The sequence below is a fragment of the Salvelinus alpinus genome, chromosome 24 (genome assembly GCF_045679555.1).
Source record: "Salvelinus alpinus chromosome 24, SLU_Salpinus.1, whole genome shotgun sequence".
NCBI classification, from domain to species: domain Eukaryota; kingdom Metazoa; phylum Chordata; class Actinopteri; order Salmoniformes; family Salmonidae; genus Salvelinus; species Salvelinus alpinus.
Window position 1 is genome coordinate 9739708 of NC_092109.1, and position 15329 is coordinate 9755036.

The 15329-nt window shown below is 42.7% G+C and overlaps 1 protein-coding gene across 1 annotated transcript; it reads right to left on the reverse strand.

Annotated features, from left to right (window-relative positions):
- Window positions 1–4242: 4242 nt before the first annotated feature.
- ddx56 (DEAD (Asp-Glu-Ala-Asp) box helicase 56) lies at window positions 4243–11744 on the reverse strand. The gene is made up of 14 exons (XM_071363489.1): window positions 11567–11744; window positions 10964–11125; window positions 9836–9990; window positions 9515–9685; window positions 8437–8527; window positions 8052–8293; window positions 7803–7940; window positions 7367–7480; window positions 7030–7124; window positions 6832–6905; window positions 5679–5768; window positions 5475–5580; window positions 5271–5371; window positions 4243–5035 (listed from the first exon to the last, which is right to left on the reverse strand). The coding sequence occupies exons 1-14, from the start codon at window positions 11621–11623 to the stop codon at window positions 4952–4954; spliced, it is 1680 nt and encodes a 559-aa protein (XP_071219590.1). The 5' UTR covers window positions 11624–11744; the 3' UTR covers window positions 4243–4951.
- Between the last annotated feature and the right edge of the window lie 3585 nt (window positions 11745–15329).

A 15329-nucleotide genomic window follows, 5' to 3' on the forward strand; every position in this document is an offset into this window, starting at 1 on the left:
AGCTCGTTGCGCAACATTTATTTTGTACTATGGGGGATAGTAGACTGACATAGGCTAGTGCTTTTGTTCGTTAGGCCTACTCATCTTGTTGGCTGATGAAAAGTAAATGTGGACAGTTCTTCCAATATCTTCAATATGCACCTAGGAACGCGCGGTTGCGTCCCGGGTGTGTCTGTCTTCACTTGTACCTTATGAGAAAGATGTGAAGGAGAGCCATGTGAGTGACAGGTGATGCGGAGCGCGCAGCACTCAGGGAGAAGACCACAACGGCCAATGGCCACAAAAGGCATGGATTTTTTTAGGGTAGATTACTGCCACACGAATGGGATGCAACCATGAAATTCTAGGCATTATCAAGTGTTTGTCAAATTGTGAATAAGTGACTGTGTTCAGATCAAATGATGACATAAAGAGCATTGTGTTGAACACTGTGCGATGTTTAACAGTGAGAATCGCAGAATGGTGAACTTACTAAATGACTAGAGTTGACTGTGTGATATTAGGTTGCTTCTTGTGTAAATATTTTCTGTCTGGATTTTAATGATTTGTATGATTATCTGCAAGATTATCTGGCCTGATAAAACCAAGATTGAAATCTTTGGCCTGAATGCCAAGGATCACTTCTGGAGGAAACCTGGCACCATCCCTACGGTGAAGCATGGTGGTGGGAGCATCATGCTGTGGGGATGTTTTTCAGCGGTAGGGACTGGGAGACTAGTCAGGATCGAGGGAACGGTTAACGGAGCAAAGTACAGAGATCCTTGATGTAAACCTGCTCCAGAGCTTTCTTGACCTCAGACTGTGTCGAATATTCACCTTCCAACAGGACAACAACCCTAAGCACACAGCCAAGACAACGCAGGAGTGGCTTCGGGACAAGTCTCTGAATGTCCTTGAGTGGCCCAGCCAGAGCCTGGACTTGAACCCGATCTAACATCTCTGGAGAGACCTGAGAATAGCTGAGCAGTGACGCTCCCCATCCAACCTGACAGAGCTTGAGAGGATCTGCAGAGAAGAATGGGAGAAATTCCCCAAATACAGGTGTGCCAAGCTTGTAGCATCATGGCTGTAATTGCTACCAAAGGTGCTACAAGAAAGTACTAAGTAAAGGATCTGAAAACTTATGTTAAATGTGATATTTCAGATTTTTATTTTTAATACATTTGTAAAAATAAATGTCACTATTTGTGGGGTATTATGTGTAGATTGATGAGGGATTATTTATTTTCTAGAATCCATTTTAGAATAAGGCTGTGACGTAACAAAATGTGGAAAAAGTCAAGGTGTCTGAATACTTTCCGAATGGACTGTATATGTACAGTATGTCTACCTCAATTATATTGTACCCCTGCACACTGACTCAGTACTGGCACTCCCTGTACATAGCCATGTTATTTTTTACTCCCTACGTATATATATTTTTTTATATTTTTTATTTCACCAGGTAGGCTAATTGAGAACAAGTTCTCATTTGCAACTGCGACCTGGCCAAGATAAAGCATAGAAATTCGACACATACAACAACACAGAGTTACACATGGACTAAACAAAACATACAGTCAATAATACAGTAGAAAAATAAGTCTATATACAATGTGAGCAAATGAGGTGAGATAAAGGAGGAGTGGCTTCGGGACAAGTCTCTGAATGTCCTTGAGTGGCCCAGCCAGAGCCTGGACTTGAACCCGATCTAACATCTCTGGAGAGACCTGAGAATAGCTGAGCAGTGACGCTCCCCATCCAACCTGACAGAGCTTGAGAGGATCTGCAGAGAAGAATGGGAGAAATTCCCCAAATACAGGTGTGCCAAGCTTGTAGCATCATGGCTGTAATTGCTACCAAAGGTGCTACAAGAAAGTACTAAGTAAAGGATCTGAAAACTTATGTTAAATGTGATATTTCAGATTTTTATTTTTAATACATTTGTAAAAATAAATGTCACTATTTGTGGGGTATTATGTGTAGATTGATGAGGGATTATTTATTTTCTAGAATCCATTTTAGAATAAGGCTGTGACGTAACAAAATGTGGAAAAAGTCAAGGTGTCTGAATACTTTCCGAATGGACTGTATATGTACAGTATGTCTACCTCAATTATATTGTACCCCTGCACACTGACTCAGTACTGGCACTCCCTGTACATAGCCATGTTATTTTTTACTCCCTACGTATATATATTTTTTTATATTTTTTATTTCACCAGGTAGGCTAATTGAGAACAAGTTCTCATTTGCAACTGCGACCTGGCCAAGATAAAGCATAGAAATTCGACACATACAACAACACAGAGTTACACATGGACTAAACAAAACATACAGTCAATAATACAGTAGAAAAATAAGTCTATATACAATGTGAGCAAATGAGGTGAGATAAAGGAGGTAAAGGCAAAAAAAAGGCCATGGTGGCGAGGTAAATACAATATAACAAGTAAAACACTGGAATGGTAGATTTGCAGTGGAAGAATGTGCAAAGTAGAAATAGAAATAATGGGATGCAAAGGAGCAAAATAAATAAATACAGTAGGGGGAAAGGTAATTGTTTGGGCTAAATTATAGATGGGCTATGTACAGGTGCAGTAATCTGTGAGCTGCTCTGACAGCTGGTGCTTAAAGCTAGTGAGGGAGAGAAGTGTTTCCAGCTTCAGAGATGGAGCTTCATATATATAGCCATGTTATTTTAAATCATTATTTAACTGTGTTTTTATTCCTCGTGTCAGTTTCTATTTTTATTTTTTTTATCTTATCTTTAACTCTGCATTGTTGGAAAAGGACCTGTAAGTAAGCATTTCACTGCATTTCACTGTCTACACCTATGAAACATGTGACAAAAACTATTTGATTTGTTGCCCTCTCCATCAGGTTCTGTTTTTATCTGTCCAGTTGAGTAGCTGGGTAGTCTCCCTTTGTTTTCTTCACTTTGGGTTAGGCTTCTCACACAAGCAATAGTGAATATGGGGTCTTTGGCGTCAAACTCCATAGCTTGAAACTGCTCTTCCTCCTGACCGGTCCTGAGTTCGTCCTGTTTCTCTTTTAATATGTGTGGGCTCTGGGTCCTCTTGCCCCAGACTGGGGCTCCACTCCTGTTCAGTGCAGCTGCCCACAGGAAACCTCCTCTTCACAGACTGGGGGAGTGAGTTTCTGGGCCAGGGGGTCTGAAAAACGAAATATATCAGCCTATAAATCAATGAATAATTAGTGATATTTCAATCTGACATTGTTTCCAGTTATCTTTATGTACCCTGAGGTTCAACCAGAAATACTGCTAGCTGAAACGTACAGAGCCAACAGTCCTACAAAATATTCTAATGACTACAAACTATTGCTGGTGCAGCTAGTTAGCTAACATTGGTGAATTCGTTACTGATAGACACTTGATCTGATTATTCTTTTAACAAAACGTTGTCTGATATATGTTATATTTAGCTAGTTGATACAAACCCGTCCTCTTTTTGCGGTTGATTGTGCCGTTTTCTGGTTATAGTGACTTAATTGCACACACGACTGGAAGAACTCATCAAATTGTTTGACTTGGTCAGTACAATCCGGAATCCTCGGGACGTCCCTACTCAAACTTAACCCTTAATTATTTTAATGAATGGATAGGAACGTCCCAAGGCCCAGATAGCACGGACCATTTGACTTTTGGGGTGATTGTGTTCTAATTCTCCACCTAAATCCCAGGACTTGCAACGTGCCTTCTCTCTACATGTAGGCCTGGACTGTGAACTGATTCTATACCTGTCTCTGGAAACTGGATGGACAAAAACATTTTTGTCATGCCCTTGGACTACTAAAATAATCCATGGTATAACTCCCTCCAGGCCATGGCACGCCCATGCCTCCAAGTACACCACAGCACAGCCCCACTATGTACCAAATGTTCTATACCATCATTCAGGTTAAGCTGCCTACCAACCATGTGTGCAGCATGCCTTTGACACCTGGAACATTTTATGCAATATACTTGTTTCATGGTAAAAAAAATAAATAATCACTTACCGTTCTCAAATGTAACCATACGCGTACATTGTTTTAAATGTGGAAACAAGATATGGCCTTGCAATTACAACCAATTAAATTATTTTAAACCATGTCATGGCGTTTGTAAATTCCTCTAGCTTTTCTACACGGTGTCCACTCGTATAGCACCACTTCATGCATACATCCAAAGCATGTCCCCAAACAACCTTTCATTAGAGGGAGAGACCTCTGCAACTGACATGATTAATAGCAAACAGCTTAAAGAGCACAAACCATTTAATAAATGTTACTTTTCTGAATTCTTATGTTACAAAGACACAATACCCACATGTAACCATCTGAAATCACACAGACATTTCAAAGTACATCACGTGTGTAGTAAAACAGGTGTTGCATTTCAGTTACGGAAGTAAATTGAGATTCCAATTCAATAATAGGAAATTACTTATTGAAACAAAATGGCCATTTTCATTCTTCAAATTAGGATTTTGAACACTAGTGAAGGTCATTTGCTTCAGTGGAGGTTCAGAGTAATGCAGTCATTTTTTACATTACCGTGAGAAACACCTGTTGTGTTGAGGGAAGGCCCATTCTGTTGAGTTCACATGTTTTCTAACCAGACAATGGAAACTCAGATGTTGGTTCACTGACAGGAGTAATGGTGCTGCTGGTAGGTTCCTCAAACCTGGGTGGTATTCATTAGCGCACACCGGTTCAAGACGTAGCAAAACTCAAATAAGCGTTTCTTATTGGAAAAGTTCAGGCAGTCCCGCCCTGTTTCAGTCTGTTCTCTTCCGTTTGGAATCTAGTGAATACCACCCTGATGTTGGACACACCGGCTGCATCTCAGTAGTCTACAATGGCTTCCTCAGTTTGTCTCCTCTCCATCTGAACTAATCTGGAAACTGGTGATGTCATAGCCCAGCTGTGCACAGCAAGTCTGATTGGTGCACGTTGACATGGAGGCCTAGGATTTGCCATCCTTGCCCCCTCGGCTCCTCCCCCCAGTGTAGCGGAAACTCTTCAAGGGGTTCTTGCTTCGGAAGTCCTTCTAAGAAGAAAGAGGGATGAGACGGGGTTAGACGGATCAGAGTATCCATTACAGTTTTGAAAGTAAATGTTTGCTTATTGTTTGTTGCACCCAGTGTGAAGGAAATAATGGGGGGGAAAAAGCTAATGGAACAGCTGCAACTCCCCAGCCTGGTCTTTGTTGAGCTAGGTTAGGGTTAAGGCTAGGGGTATAGGGTTAGAGTTATGTCTGGGCTAGAGTTAGTTCGGAACCTTACCTTAAAGGTTGTCTTGACGACCCCGTCAGGTTTGGGCTTCTCTCTCCTCCTCCTCTTCCTGCTGGACATTGGGTTGGCCACTCCCCTCAGCGTCGGAGGGACTGAAACGGCCAATGAGAATAGTGTTTACATATCACCGTAAGCTGAGTGTAATGTTGAAAACCATTGATAGGAGAGGTCCCCTTAGCAACGTGTGTGTCTTACTGAGGTATTCTGGTACGTTCTTCAGGTGTGGCTTGATGACAGCAGGGTGCAGGTCTTTATCGTGCCTCAGCAGCTGCAGGTCTCGGGGGTTGTCCTCAAAGTACGTCTAAGTGACAGAACAACTGACCAATCAGTGCCGTGGAAAAGGAAGAGAAACACAAAGGGGAGCAGGAGAGAGAAGGAGAGAGAGAGAAGCCCACTCACCTTGAGTTTCTCTGAGTTGAGCAGCTCCTGTTTGATCTCTTTCAGTCTGGCCTCCCTCACCGCCTGCTTAGTTACTGACCGCATGGCATCCTAGACACAAACATTTATTCATACAAAATCCAAACTACCTGGTGTATAGCCCACAGCTTTTCATACCGCACCTGCCCACACCCGCTGGTTCTGTCCAACTCCCACCCGCTACCGCAAGAACTGGTCCCGAGCCCAAACGCAGTCCCACAATGTTATTTTAGGCGTATGGGACGCAGCTCACTTGCCAGCCATATCAAAAACACGCAAAAATAACCCAAGTAGTAGGTTAAATTACCAGACATTCTCACATGGCCCATTATATTAGGCTAATCATATTTAGGAAGTACATTTCCTTGGAAAGACTTCCTTGGAAAGTTGCCCTATGCTTCTCTGCCCATGCACAAGGCTGTATCCTACTCTAATTGAGACCACACACACACAAACCTGATCTGGCAGGTATGACTACTGAACTGGAAGCAGCAAGAATGACGACAGCGACACTTTCTACATATTGCATTGTCCTATAGGATATAGCCTACCTTTAAGGAGGACGATATTCAGGCAGAGACAAAATGGGTCATTTGTATGAAAAATCAAACCGCCCGCGTCGCTCACCATGGTAGCCTATGCGCACGTGTTGCGCCTTTATACCGTCATGTCATTAAGGATTGCGCCTCCACATCTTTCCACTATCAATATTTACTGGCAAAACTTAGTCTAATCATATTTAAAACTACATTTCCTTGGAGGTAACCGCCACGTGATTCTCCCCGCCCATGCAAAGGCAGCCTACTCTCTTTCATTGAGACCACTCAAACTAGGTGCACTTGATCTCACACGCCCGACCAGGAGGGTTACTTAACTTCAGGAGCGAATTGTACAAAAAAAAGGGCTTTTAACACAATATGTAGGCCGACTCATGCAAAGCAGAAAGACAACCGTTTCCAAATGATCTGCGGAACAACAAAAATAGTTGAATCCCAAAGTTGTCTTGTCTGACCGCCTGCTCCCAACCGCAGCATGAAAAATCCAGACCGCGCCGCAATGATCTCTGTTGGGACCCGCAGCCCTCTAGTGTGAGGTGAACAGGTGTGATATAACATCCCAGGTGTAATGTACGTACCCGGCAGCGGTATCTGAAGCCCTCAATCTCCTCCATCTTAAACTCGTACGGCTTCAGAGCACACTCAGCGTTATCTGAAAACGCACAACACAGAGGCGCTAGGTCAAACACACACAGACTACCGTTACATCCGCACAGAGAACAGGGTCTGTCACAAAGACAGACTACCTCAGATAGAAACACAGTGGCTGATCTTACCTCCCATGAGTGCTTCCTCCACCTCTACCAGCAGGGGGAGCTCTGTGTGTGAGATGAAGGTGAGAGCGGTGCCTGGGTTGTCTGCGCGTGCCGTTCTACAGGAGGAAAAGGTTGAATTGTTCAGCTTTACCCAATACCTTCATCCTTTGAGCGGAGAGCTCAGGGGCAAAGTTTGAATGACACCCTCTTCTAGAGCTCCGCTCAAAAGTAGTGCACTACAGGAGCAATAGGGCGTGATTTGAGATGTAGCCTTTGTGTGTTATTTCAGGAGGTACAGGCTTGTTACATCAAAATTGGGCAATACAATTGTATTCTGTTGTATTATGTTGACACTGACCGCCCAACACGGTGGATATAGGACTCCACGGTGGTGGGGAAGTCAAAGTTGATGACGTTGGAGACATTCTGGAAGTCGATTCCCCTGGAGACGCCGTACTCCTTGTCCTTGGCTCTGTGGGAGTCAGGTGTGAGAGGTCAAGGGTCATTATACCGTCGCCTCGGGTGTATTACCTATGAACCGAACCCACGTGAATTTGTCCAATAGGAACTCTCGTTTCCGTTGCGAAACGTTTTGCTACAGTGTACACTACTGATTACCCCCCTGCATTAGTGCAGAGTTGAAGAACAGCTTCCTAACTAAGTGGCTCCTTCTCTGCTACAACAAACAGCTTCAGTCCAAACTGGGCACAAACAGTATCATTTCAACTCTGGATAAGGCGTTTTAAAACGACCGACTGCTAAATGACTAAATTGTATGGTGCAGTATCCCATACCTCCCTGCGTTCTTCTTCTTCTTCTTCCCTTTCCCCTCGGCGGCCTGCGCTGTGGTGGTGGGATCAACCAATACCTGCTCGTCCGTGGCGATGATGTAATCATAGAACCCCTGGTTAAACTGGGTGATGATGTGACACCTGGGGAGAGGGGGCGAGAGAGAGAGCGCAGGAAAGTGTTCAGATTTTGTTGGATAAACGGATGGATGTCAATCAACATCCATATCGTTCCTTCCCACCCTCCCTCCTCACCTGGAGTGGACAGGCAGCTCAGAGTTGAGTACACAGGTGGGGATGCTGAACTGTTCCAGGAACAGTTTGAGTCTGTAGCACCTCTCCACTGCCCCAACAAACACCAGGGTCTTGCCCTGAACCAGGTGCAGTTTCAACAGGGTGTAGATGAGCAGGAACTTATCCTCTTCCTCACACTGAACACTGTACTGCTGCAGCTGGGAGCTGTCTGGCAGCTGGGAGCCCTGCAGCTTTAAAATCACCTAGGACACACACACCGTATGAGAGGAATTCCGACAGAGAATATGCTATTAAAGCAGGGCCATGTTCAGTTGGGCACACTGTCGAAAAACGTTTTGAAAAGGAAAACTAAAATGAGCACTACTCTTGTTTGTGTTTGTCTTACAGGATTGTGCAGCAGCAGTTCCTTCAGGGCCTGGACATCCTCACTGAGAGTAGCTGACATTAGGAAGGACTGGTAGATCTTTGGCAGGTGGCTGATGGAATGACACACACAAATAAAATGTAAGGTACATGGGAAAGGGAGATTCCCTCTAAACAGGTTTCCATCCAACCTTTTTACGCAAGTAAAGTAAATGTGACGACAGGCCTGATGGAAACAGGAAACGTGTCAACAAAACAAAATGACCCTAGACTAGGTGGGATCTTTCTGTGTCTGCAAAGATAGCTATGCGAGAAATTGCGGTGGAAACCCCTTTATGCGAAAAGATTGATATAATAACCATCGTATCGAAGTAAACGGAGACAAGCACTGATATTACATTTACATTTACATTTAAGTCATTTAGCAGACGCTCTTATCCAGAGCGACTTATTGTGTGGTCCTCCCACCGCGATGCGAGTAAAGCACGCACTTTATTAGGCTACAGATGAAATAAGGTATGATGAACTTCACAGGGGGGTGGAAGTGCACGGTGATGAGGGTCGACGCTGCTTTTCAAATGAATATCGAGGGTCTTATTCTGGGGGCATGATTGGCTGCCGTGTGACACATAAAAAATAATCTTGCGCTTATCCACAATAATCTCATCATGTAGGTAGTCTTCCCGCACTATCTGCAAGCTATTAGCTAGAGAACACCTGCTAAGACCAGAGTGGGTACATTCGCTATACATCGCAACATTTAATTGTGATATAATTATCAGTAGAGTTGAAAAAGCGATGGAAACCCATGTAGCTTGTATTTTTTTTGGGGGGGGGGTCGGTACAAGGGAATTTAACCGCAAATGTTATTTGTATGTGCACTGTCATCACGCACAGCCCTTTACGCAAAACACGTCAATTTGATGGAAACATCTATTGTTGGGAAAATGAGCATATTGATTTTAGAACAGTCACATACATCTTTTGCCAATTGGATGGAAATCTAGCACATTTCAACATAACCACTCACAAACAGTACTCCATTATAGATTGGTGACACTATCAGAGTGTGTGTACGTCTCTCCGTCTTGGTGTCTTACCACAGCAGGCCCTTGAGGTCGGCCTCGAAGCCGAAGGAGAAGAGCAGGTCAGCCTCATCTATGACCAGGGTCTCCAGCGAGGCCTGCAGGTCCAGGCTCTGGGCACTGAGGTGGGCCAGAACCCTAGAGGGGGTCCCCACTACCACATCTGGCTTTTCCATCAGGATGGGCCTGTCATGAAACACACACACACACACTAGTAAGTGCAGGTACACACACAAGCATGAAGACTACACATCCTTCTTCCCAGGCATTAATACACAGACCAGAACAATGTATCCTGTAACAATATGTTAGATGATGACAGTTGAGCTAACGGACCTCTGGGCAGACAGGTCAGCCTTGCCGGAGATGTCTGCCACCCTCACGTCTCTGGCACAGTAGGCAGTCAGCTGGCGGATCATGGCCTGTACCTGCTGCCCCAGCTCCTTGGTAGGAACCAGAATCAACGCTCTCACTGCCTGCTCACGGACATTCTGGAGAGAACACAGCAAGGTTCAAGCAGTTTCACCCTCGCTATAACTACTGATTACTCTTAGCCCAATCGAAGGGCTATGCCACTACTACCAGAGATGGTCTAAAGCACAGGTGTCAAACTCATTCAACGGAGGGAAGACTCAAGTCACTCCTCCCTTGTACTTGATGGACCAAAGAATAATCAGTTAAGATCACTGGTTAGTTAGGAACTGCACTCACCTGGTTGAGGTCTTACTTGGCCACGCTCTAGCCTCTATGAATCAGAGCGTGAAAGACTCCTCTCTCTCGTCTAACATTTTGTGAACAGTCCCATGAATGTACTCTACCCGTTGTTCTAATTTTGTCATGTAGGAGGTAATCGGAGACAAAATACCCAGAGAGTAGTGCTATTAACCGGACTTTCAGTATGCTGGTCTGTATATCAGTTTTATATTTTCAATGCGAACGCTATTAGCATGCGACTTGCATAGTATGTCAACAATGGCCGAGTTTAACCCGAAAGCACAGACCAAATGTTATCCCACGCAATCAGCCGGCAAATTTCACAAGCACTTCCAGGTGCTTGCAAAGGAACACGCTTTGGTCGACAACGTTCGGTTACCTGCAGCTATTGTTCACATATTGTGCATCACATGAAACTCATCAGAACCTACCGGTGCTGCAAAACGTTGGGTAAACAACATTTTCCTGTGGATACCCCATCCACACTTCCTACAGCCAAATGTACCAACAGCACAGACAACCAGTATAGTACGTTTAAAAATTATTTTATTCAACATTCTGGCTTGTTGAAACTATTGAATATTTTTTAAAGCGACTTATTTTGGACTGATAGCCATGGAGCACCCATGGTAACAGTGATGTTTAGACCACAGCCATACCACCCTCCATCCATGGAATGAGTTTGACACCCATGGTCTAATGTTATAAACCACTTGATACAGTATGGCCTTTGCTACTACTACTTCTCACTTGTTTGGATGTCAAGATACGCTGGATGACGGGCACAGCGTAAGCAGCTGTTTTTCCTGAGCCAGTCCTGGCCCGGGCTAGAATGTCCTTGCCCTCCAGAGCTAGTGGAATGGCTTTCTCCTGGATCAAAGTGGGCTGAGCCCAGCCCAAGTCCGCCAGCGCCTAGGTGGGGGAAAAAAATAAGTGTCTAAGTTACTAGCTAGGATATCATATCAGAACAAAATGCTGTGGGACGTTATCTTATCTCATTCGTTTCTTTCTGAAATATTCTGCATGACAACTTCTTGAATTTCCTGTATTTAAGGTGATTGTTTAAATAACTAGCTACATATTGAAATAACGTAGTTACATAGCTAACTAGGTTAATTCTACGTCCCATTTAAAATTGAATACGTTGATATCCAGACAGATTGACAGGCAAAGTAAACACTTTTACATGGTAGCTAGCTAACAGTTAGCTATCGTTAGCGATGTATGTTAGCTATCCTAGCATCGTTCAGTGTCTACTGGCGTATAGTTCTCAGATTTATATCACAATTGAGGTCATGCAATTTAACAATTCAGTTATCCTCATATAGTTTCACAGGAGAGAAGAACATCTACCTTTAAAATGCGATCATCTATGCCCATTTCATGGAACTGCAGCCTGTCGGTAGCCATTTCTTGTCTCTACTGATTCCACCAGGCTTCAACACGTGTGTACGTCGCTTGACTTCTACGTCATCCATCACTTGAGCAGGGACGCGTAGAACATTTTTTATTTGTTTTTACGAAAGGCAACATTATTCCCGTCAATTAATACATTTTCGAATCTATATTTTGGCCGTTTTTAATTAGTTAAAATATTTACAAATCACGTATGCAATAATAGATCAAATAGATTATTATACCACAACTCAATTTTGTAAATACCAATAAACTCTGGATGGCGATATTAGACTACTTTTCCTTAAAAACACACGTTTTTAATCTCGATATATACATGATATATACCTTTCTCCAAGCAGCAGGATACTATGCTGACCGCACGAGCCACGGGGCACGAACGCAGATTTTTTTTTCTCAAAATATGTCCCCTGCAAAGTGCAGTGCAACTGTTTTTCACAGCATTGCAACCATATATGAAAAATAAATGAATCATTTTGACTATTTAAGCAAAACTTAGCAATGCAATACACTGTATATGGGATACTTATTGGTTTGTAAAGATTTTTTTATTTTTACTAACTGTCTCATAAACTGGGGTGTGAAATACTCAGTAGGGTGTCTACTAACCAAATATTGTTTTGGGGGACTATGTTACATTACCTGCTGCTGGCTTTTCACTCCACCCCTCAATAGCCCCCAATAAAATACACTATATTTGGGGGAAAATATTGGCTTGTAGAGAGTACTGTTCTACCGGTCTTGGCTAAAGTGGGGTGGAAAATAGAAAGTAGGGTTTCTACTAACCAAATATGGTTCGTTTTGGAGGTAAACTGTATCGAACAAATCCAGTGTCCACCAAATCCACTGTATCGAACTATGTATCCACTTCGTTCTCCACCTCTTCTATAGCCCCAAATGCAATACACTGTACATGGGATACATAGTTTATTGGGTTGTAGAGAGAACTATTCTACCTGGCTCAGCTAAAGTGGGTGGGTCTCTATTCTCTACTAACCAAATATGGTTCGTTTTTGAGGGGGACTGTGTCTTACATATCCAGAAACACAGCTTTAAATTACCTGGTAATATCCATGGTCCTGAAATCAATACACACTCAACAAAAAATAAAAGAAACCAAAACGAAAATCTCATTTATTTACAAGTGAAATATAATGAATATTAACAAGGCTATTAGGACACAGTATAATCACACTTTCTGAACAGGAATGGAGAAAATGATTTACAAGTTGTAGGCTGATATGTGCTGCTTATCTATCAAGATTTGTAGGAAGGATCACATAATTCCATCCATGTCACCAGGAAGGCTCAGATAATGAATTTACTGCAGGTGGCAGTAAATCACCAACCTTGGCTTTATACCTCTTCAAACAACACACTCCAGATGGCAGTATGCACCCTTTCAGTTTGTTAACCAACTCATTTTTTTTTTTTAGTAGGCGAGTCAGTTAAGAACAAATTCTTATTTACAAGGACCAGCTCCAAAGACCTATAGAGAGAGAGCATTAGGGAAAGGGGGATAACCAATCACAACAATGCATTCAACTGAAATGTGTCTTCCGCATTTAACACAACCCCTCTGTCAACATCCACATCTTCGGTCGCCCGGGGAACAGTGGGTTAACTGCCTTGTTCAGGGGCAGAGCGACAGATCGTTACCTCGACGGCACAGGGATTTGATCTAACAACCTTTCGGTTACTGGCCCAACGCTCTAACCACTAGGTTACCTGCCGCCCCTCATAGAAATATTGGTAGAAAATGGCACTACTTCAAAATGGAGACGGGTTAGGGTTTGGCCGGGGTAGGCCGTAATTTTTTTAAAGCACTCTGCCATCCCGTTCTGTGAGCTTGTGTGGCCTAGCACTTCGTGGCTGAGATGCTGTTGCTGCTAGATGTTTCCACTTCACAATAACAGCACTTACAGTTGACCGGGGCAGCTCTAGCAGGGCAGAAAGTTGACGAACTGACTTGTTGGAAAGGCGGCATCCTATGACTGTGCCACGGTGAAAGTCACTGAGCTCTTCAGTACGGGCCATTCTACTGCCATTGTTTGTCTATGGGGATTGCTAATTTTAATCACTCATCATTATTAACGATTAATGACTTAAACTGCTGTAATTTCTAAATGTAATCTACAAAACGAACTAAAATAAAATAAAAACCATCATGAATTATGTTTAGTTTTAGTTTTTTGGGGGGCAAAAATCTAATGGGGTTTTCAAGTTTTTCGGGTGGGTGGGGGGGTGGGGGTTCAAACATCTAAATCTGGTTGGTCACATTGAGATTAAATTACAAAGTCAAAGGTAGACTCAGCGAGATGACGTTGCCACAAACAGCACCGCAGATATTGGGTGTGTTTGAGTGGTAAGGCTAAAGCAACCGATCGTAGACGAAAGTCTAGAAGTGAAATAGGAGGAGGTGCAAATGCGACAGCCCAAAGTCAGACACTAATGTGGTCTTCCAACAGCAAGTCTCAGATGGCAGTGTTGCCATTGTTAATAAAAGGTTTTCTTATGTTGAGATTAACATGTATCTAAGCCCCATATCACTCACTCACAAACTGAAATCATAATATAATGTGTACACATTGTACAATCAATTAGTGAGAGAGATATATTTGAATATATCCAGCGTACACATAAATCCTGGGAAAATTGGTTCCTGTTTCAGTCATGTATTTTCTCATGTTCGTGTGGGTTAAACAAGAACACCTTAACGATTGGTTGACAATAGAGCCTCCCACAATGCAGGTGATGGCTGCATGGGGCAGTTGGTGAGAAGCAACTGCAGAAACTTGCAGTTGACTGCAGTCAAAACGTCATGACCTTGGATCACGTAATTTTTGTAAAGTTCATGTAGAGTGCCTTCAAAAAGTATTCAAAACCCTTGATGTTTTACTGCCTGAATTTAAAATGGATAACATTTAGATTTGTTTTGTCACTGTCATACACACAATACCCCGTAATGTCAAAATGGAATTATGTTTTTCAAAATTTTGACAAATTACTTGAAAATGAAAAGCTGAAATTTCTTGAGTCAATAAGACTTCAACCCCTTTGTTATGGGAAGCCTAAAACAGTTATAATGTGCTTAACAAGACAATAAGTTGCATGGCCTTACTCTGTCTTCAATATTAGTGTTTAAAACCTGTTTGGGAAAGGCGTGCGACAACATCCGGTGAAATTGCAGAGCGCCAAATTCAAATTAAATGACTATAAATATTTAACTTTCATAAAATCACAAGTGTAATACATCAAAATAAAGCTTAACTTGTTGTTAATCCAGCCGCCGTGTCAGATTTCAAAAAGGCTTCACAGCGAAAGCAAAGCATGCGATTATCTGAGGACAGCGCCCCGCATACAAACACATGAAAAACATATTTCAACCAGGCAAGTGCGACACGAAAGTCAGAAATAGCGATATAAAAAATGCCTTACCTTTGATGATCTTCTTCTGTTGGCACTCCAAAAGGTCCCAGTTACATCACAAATGGTCCTTTTGTTCGATAATGTCCTTCTTTATATCCATAAAAACTCAGTTTAGCTTCAATCAATAATCCATCCAGTTTCGCTCCATCAAAATGCATACAAAATGAATCCCAAACGTTACTAATAAACTTTTCCAAACAAGTCAAACAACGTTTATAATCAAACCTTAGGTATCCTAATACGCAAATAAACTATAAAATTTAAGACAGAG

What these genes read in the sequence shown, in the direction of transcription:
- ddx56 (XM_071363489.1), bottom strand. Translation starts at nt 11,623, where the DNA reads ATGGCTACCGACAGGCTGCAGTTCCATGAAATGGGCATAGATGATCGC. An exon ending in TATATCCACCGTGTTGGGCG is followed by an intron (nt 7,125 to 7,366) that starts GTCAGTGTCAAC and finishes TTCCTCCTGTAG; the next exon opens with AACGGCACGCGCAGACAACC. An exon ending in GGAGGAAGCACTCATGGGAG is followed by an intron (nt 6,906 to 7,029) that starts GTAAGATCAGCC and finishes GTGCGTTTTCAG; the next exon opens with ATAACGCTGAGTGTGCTCTG.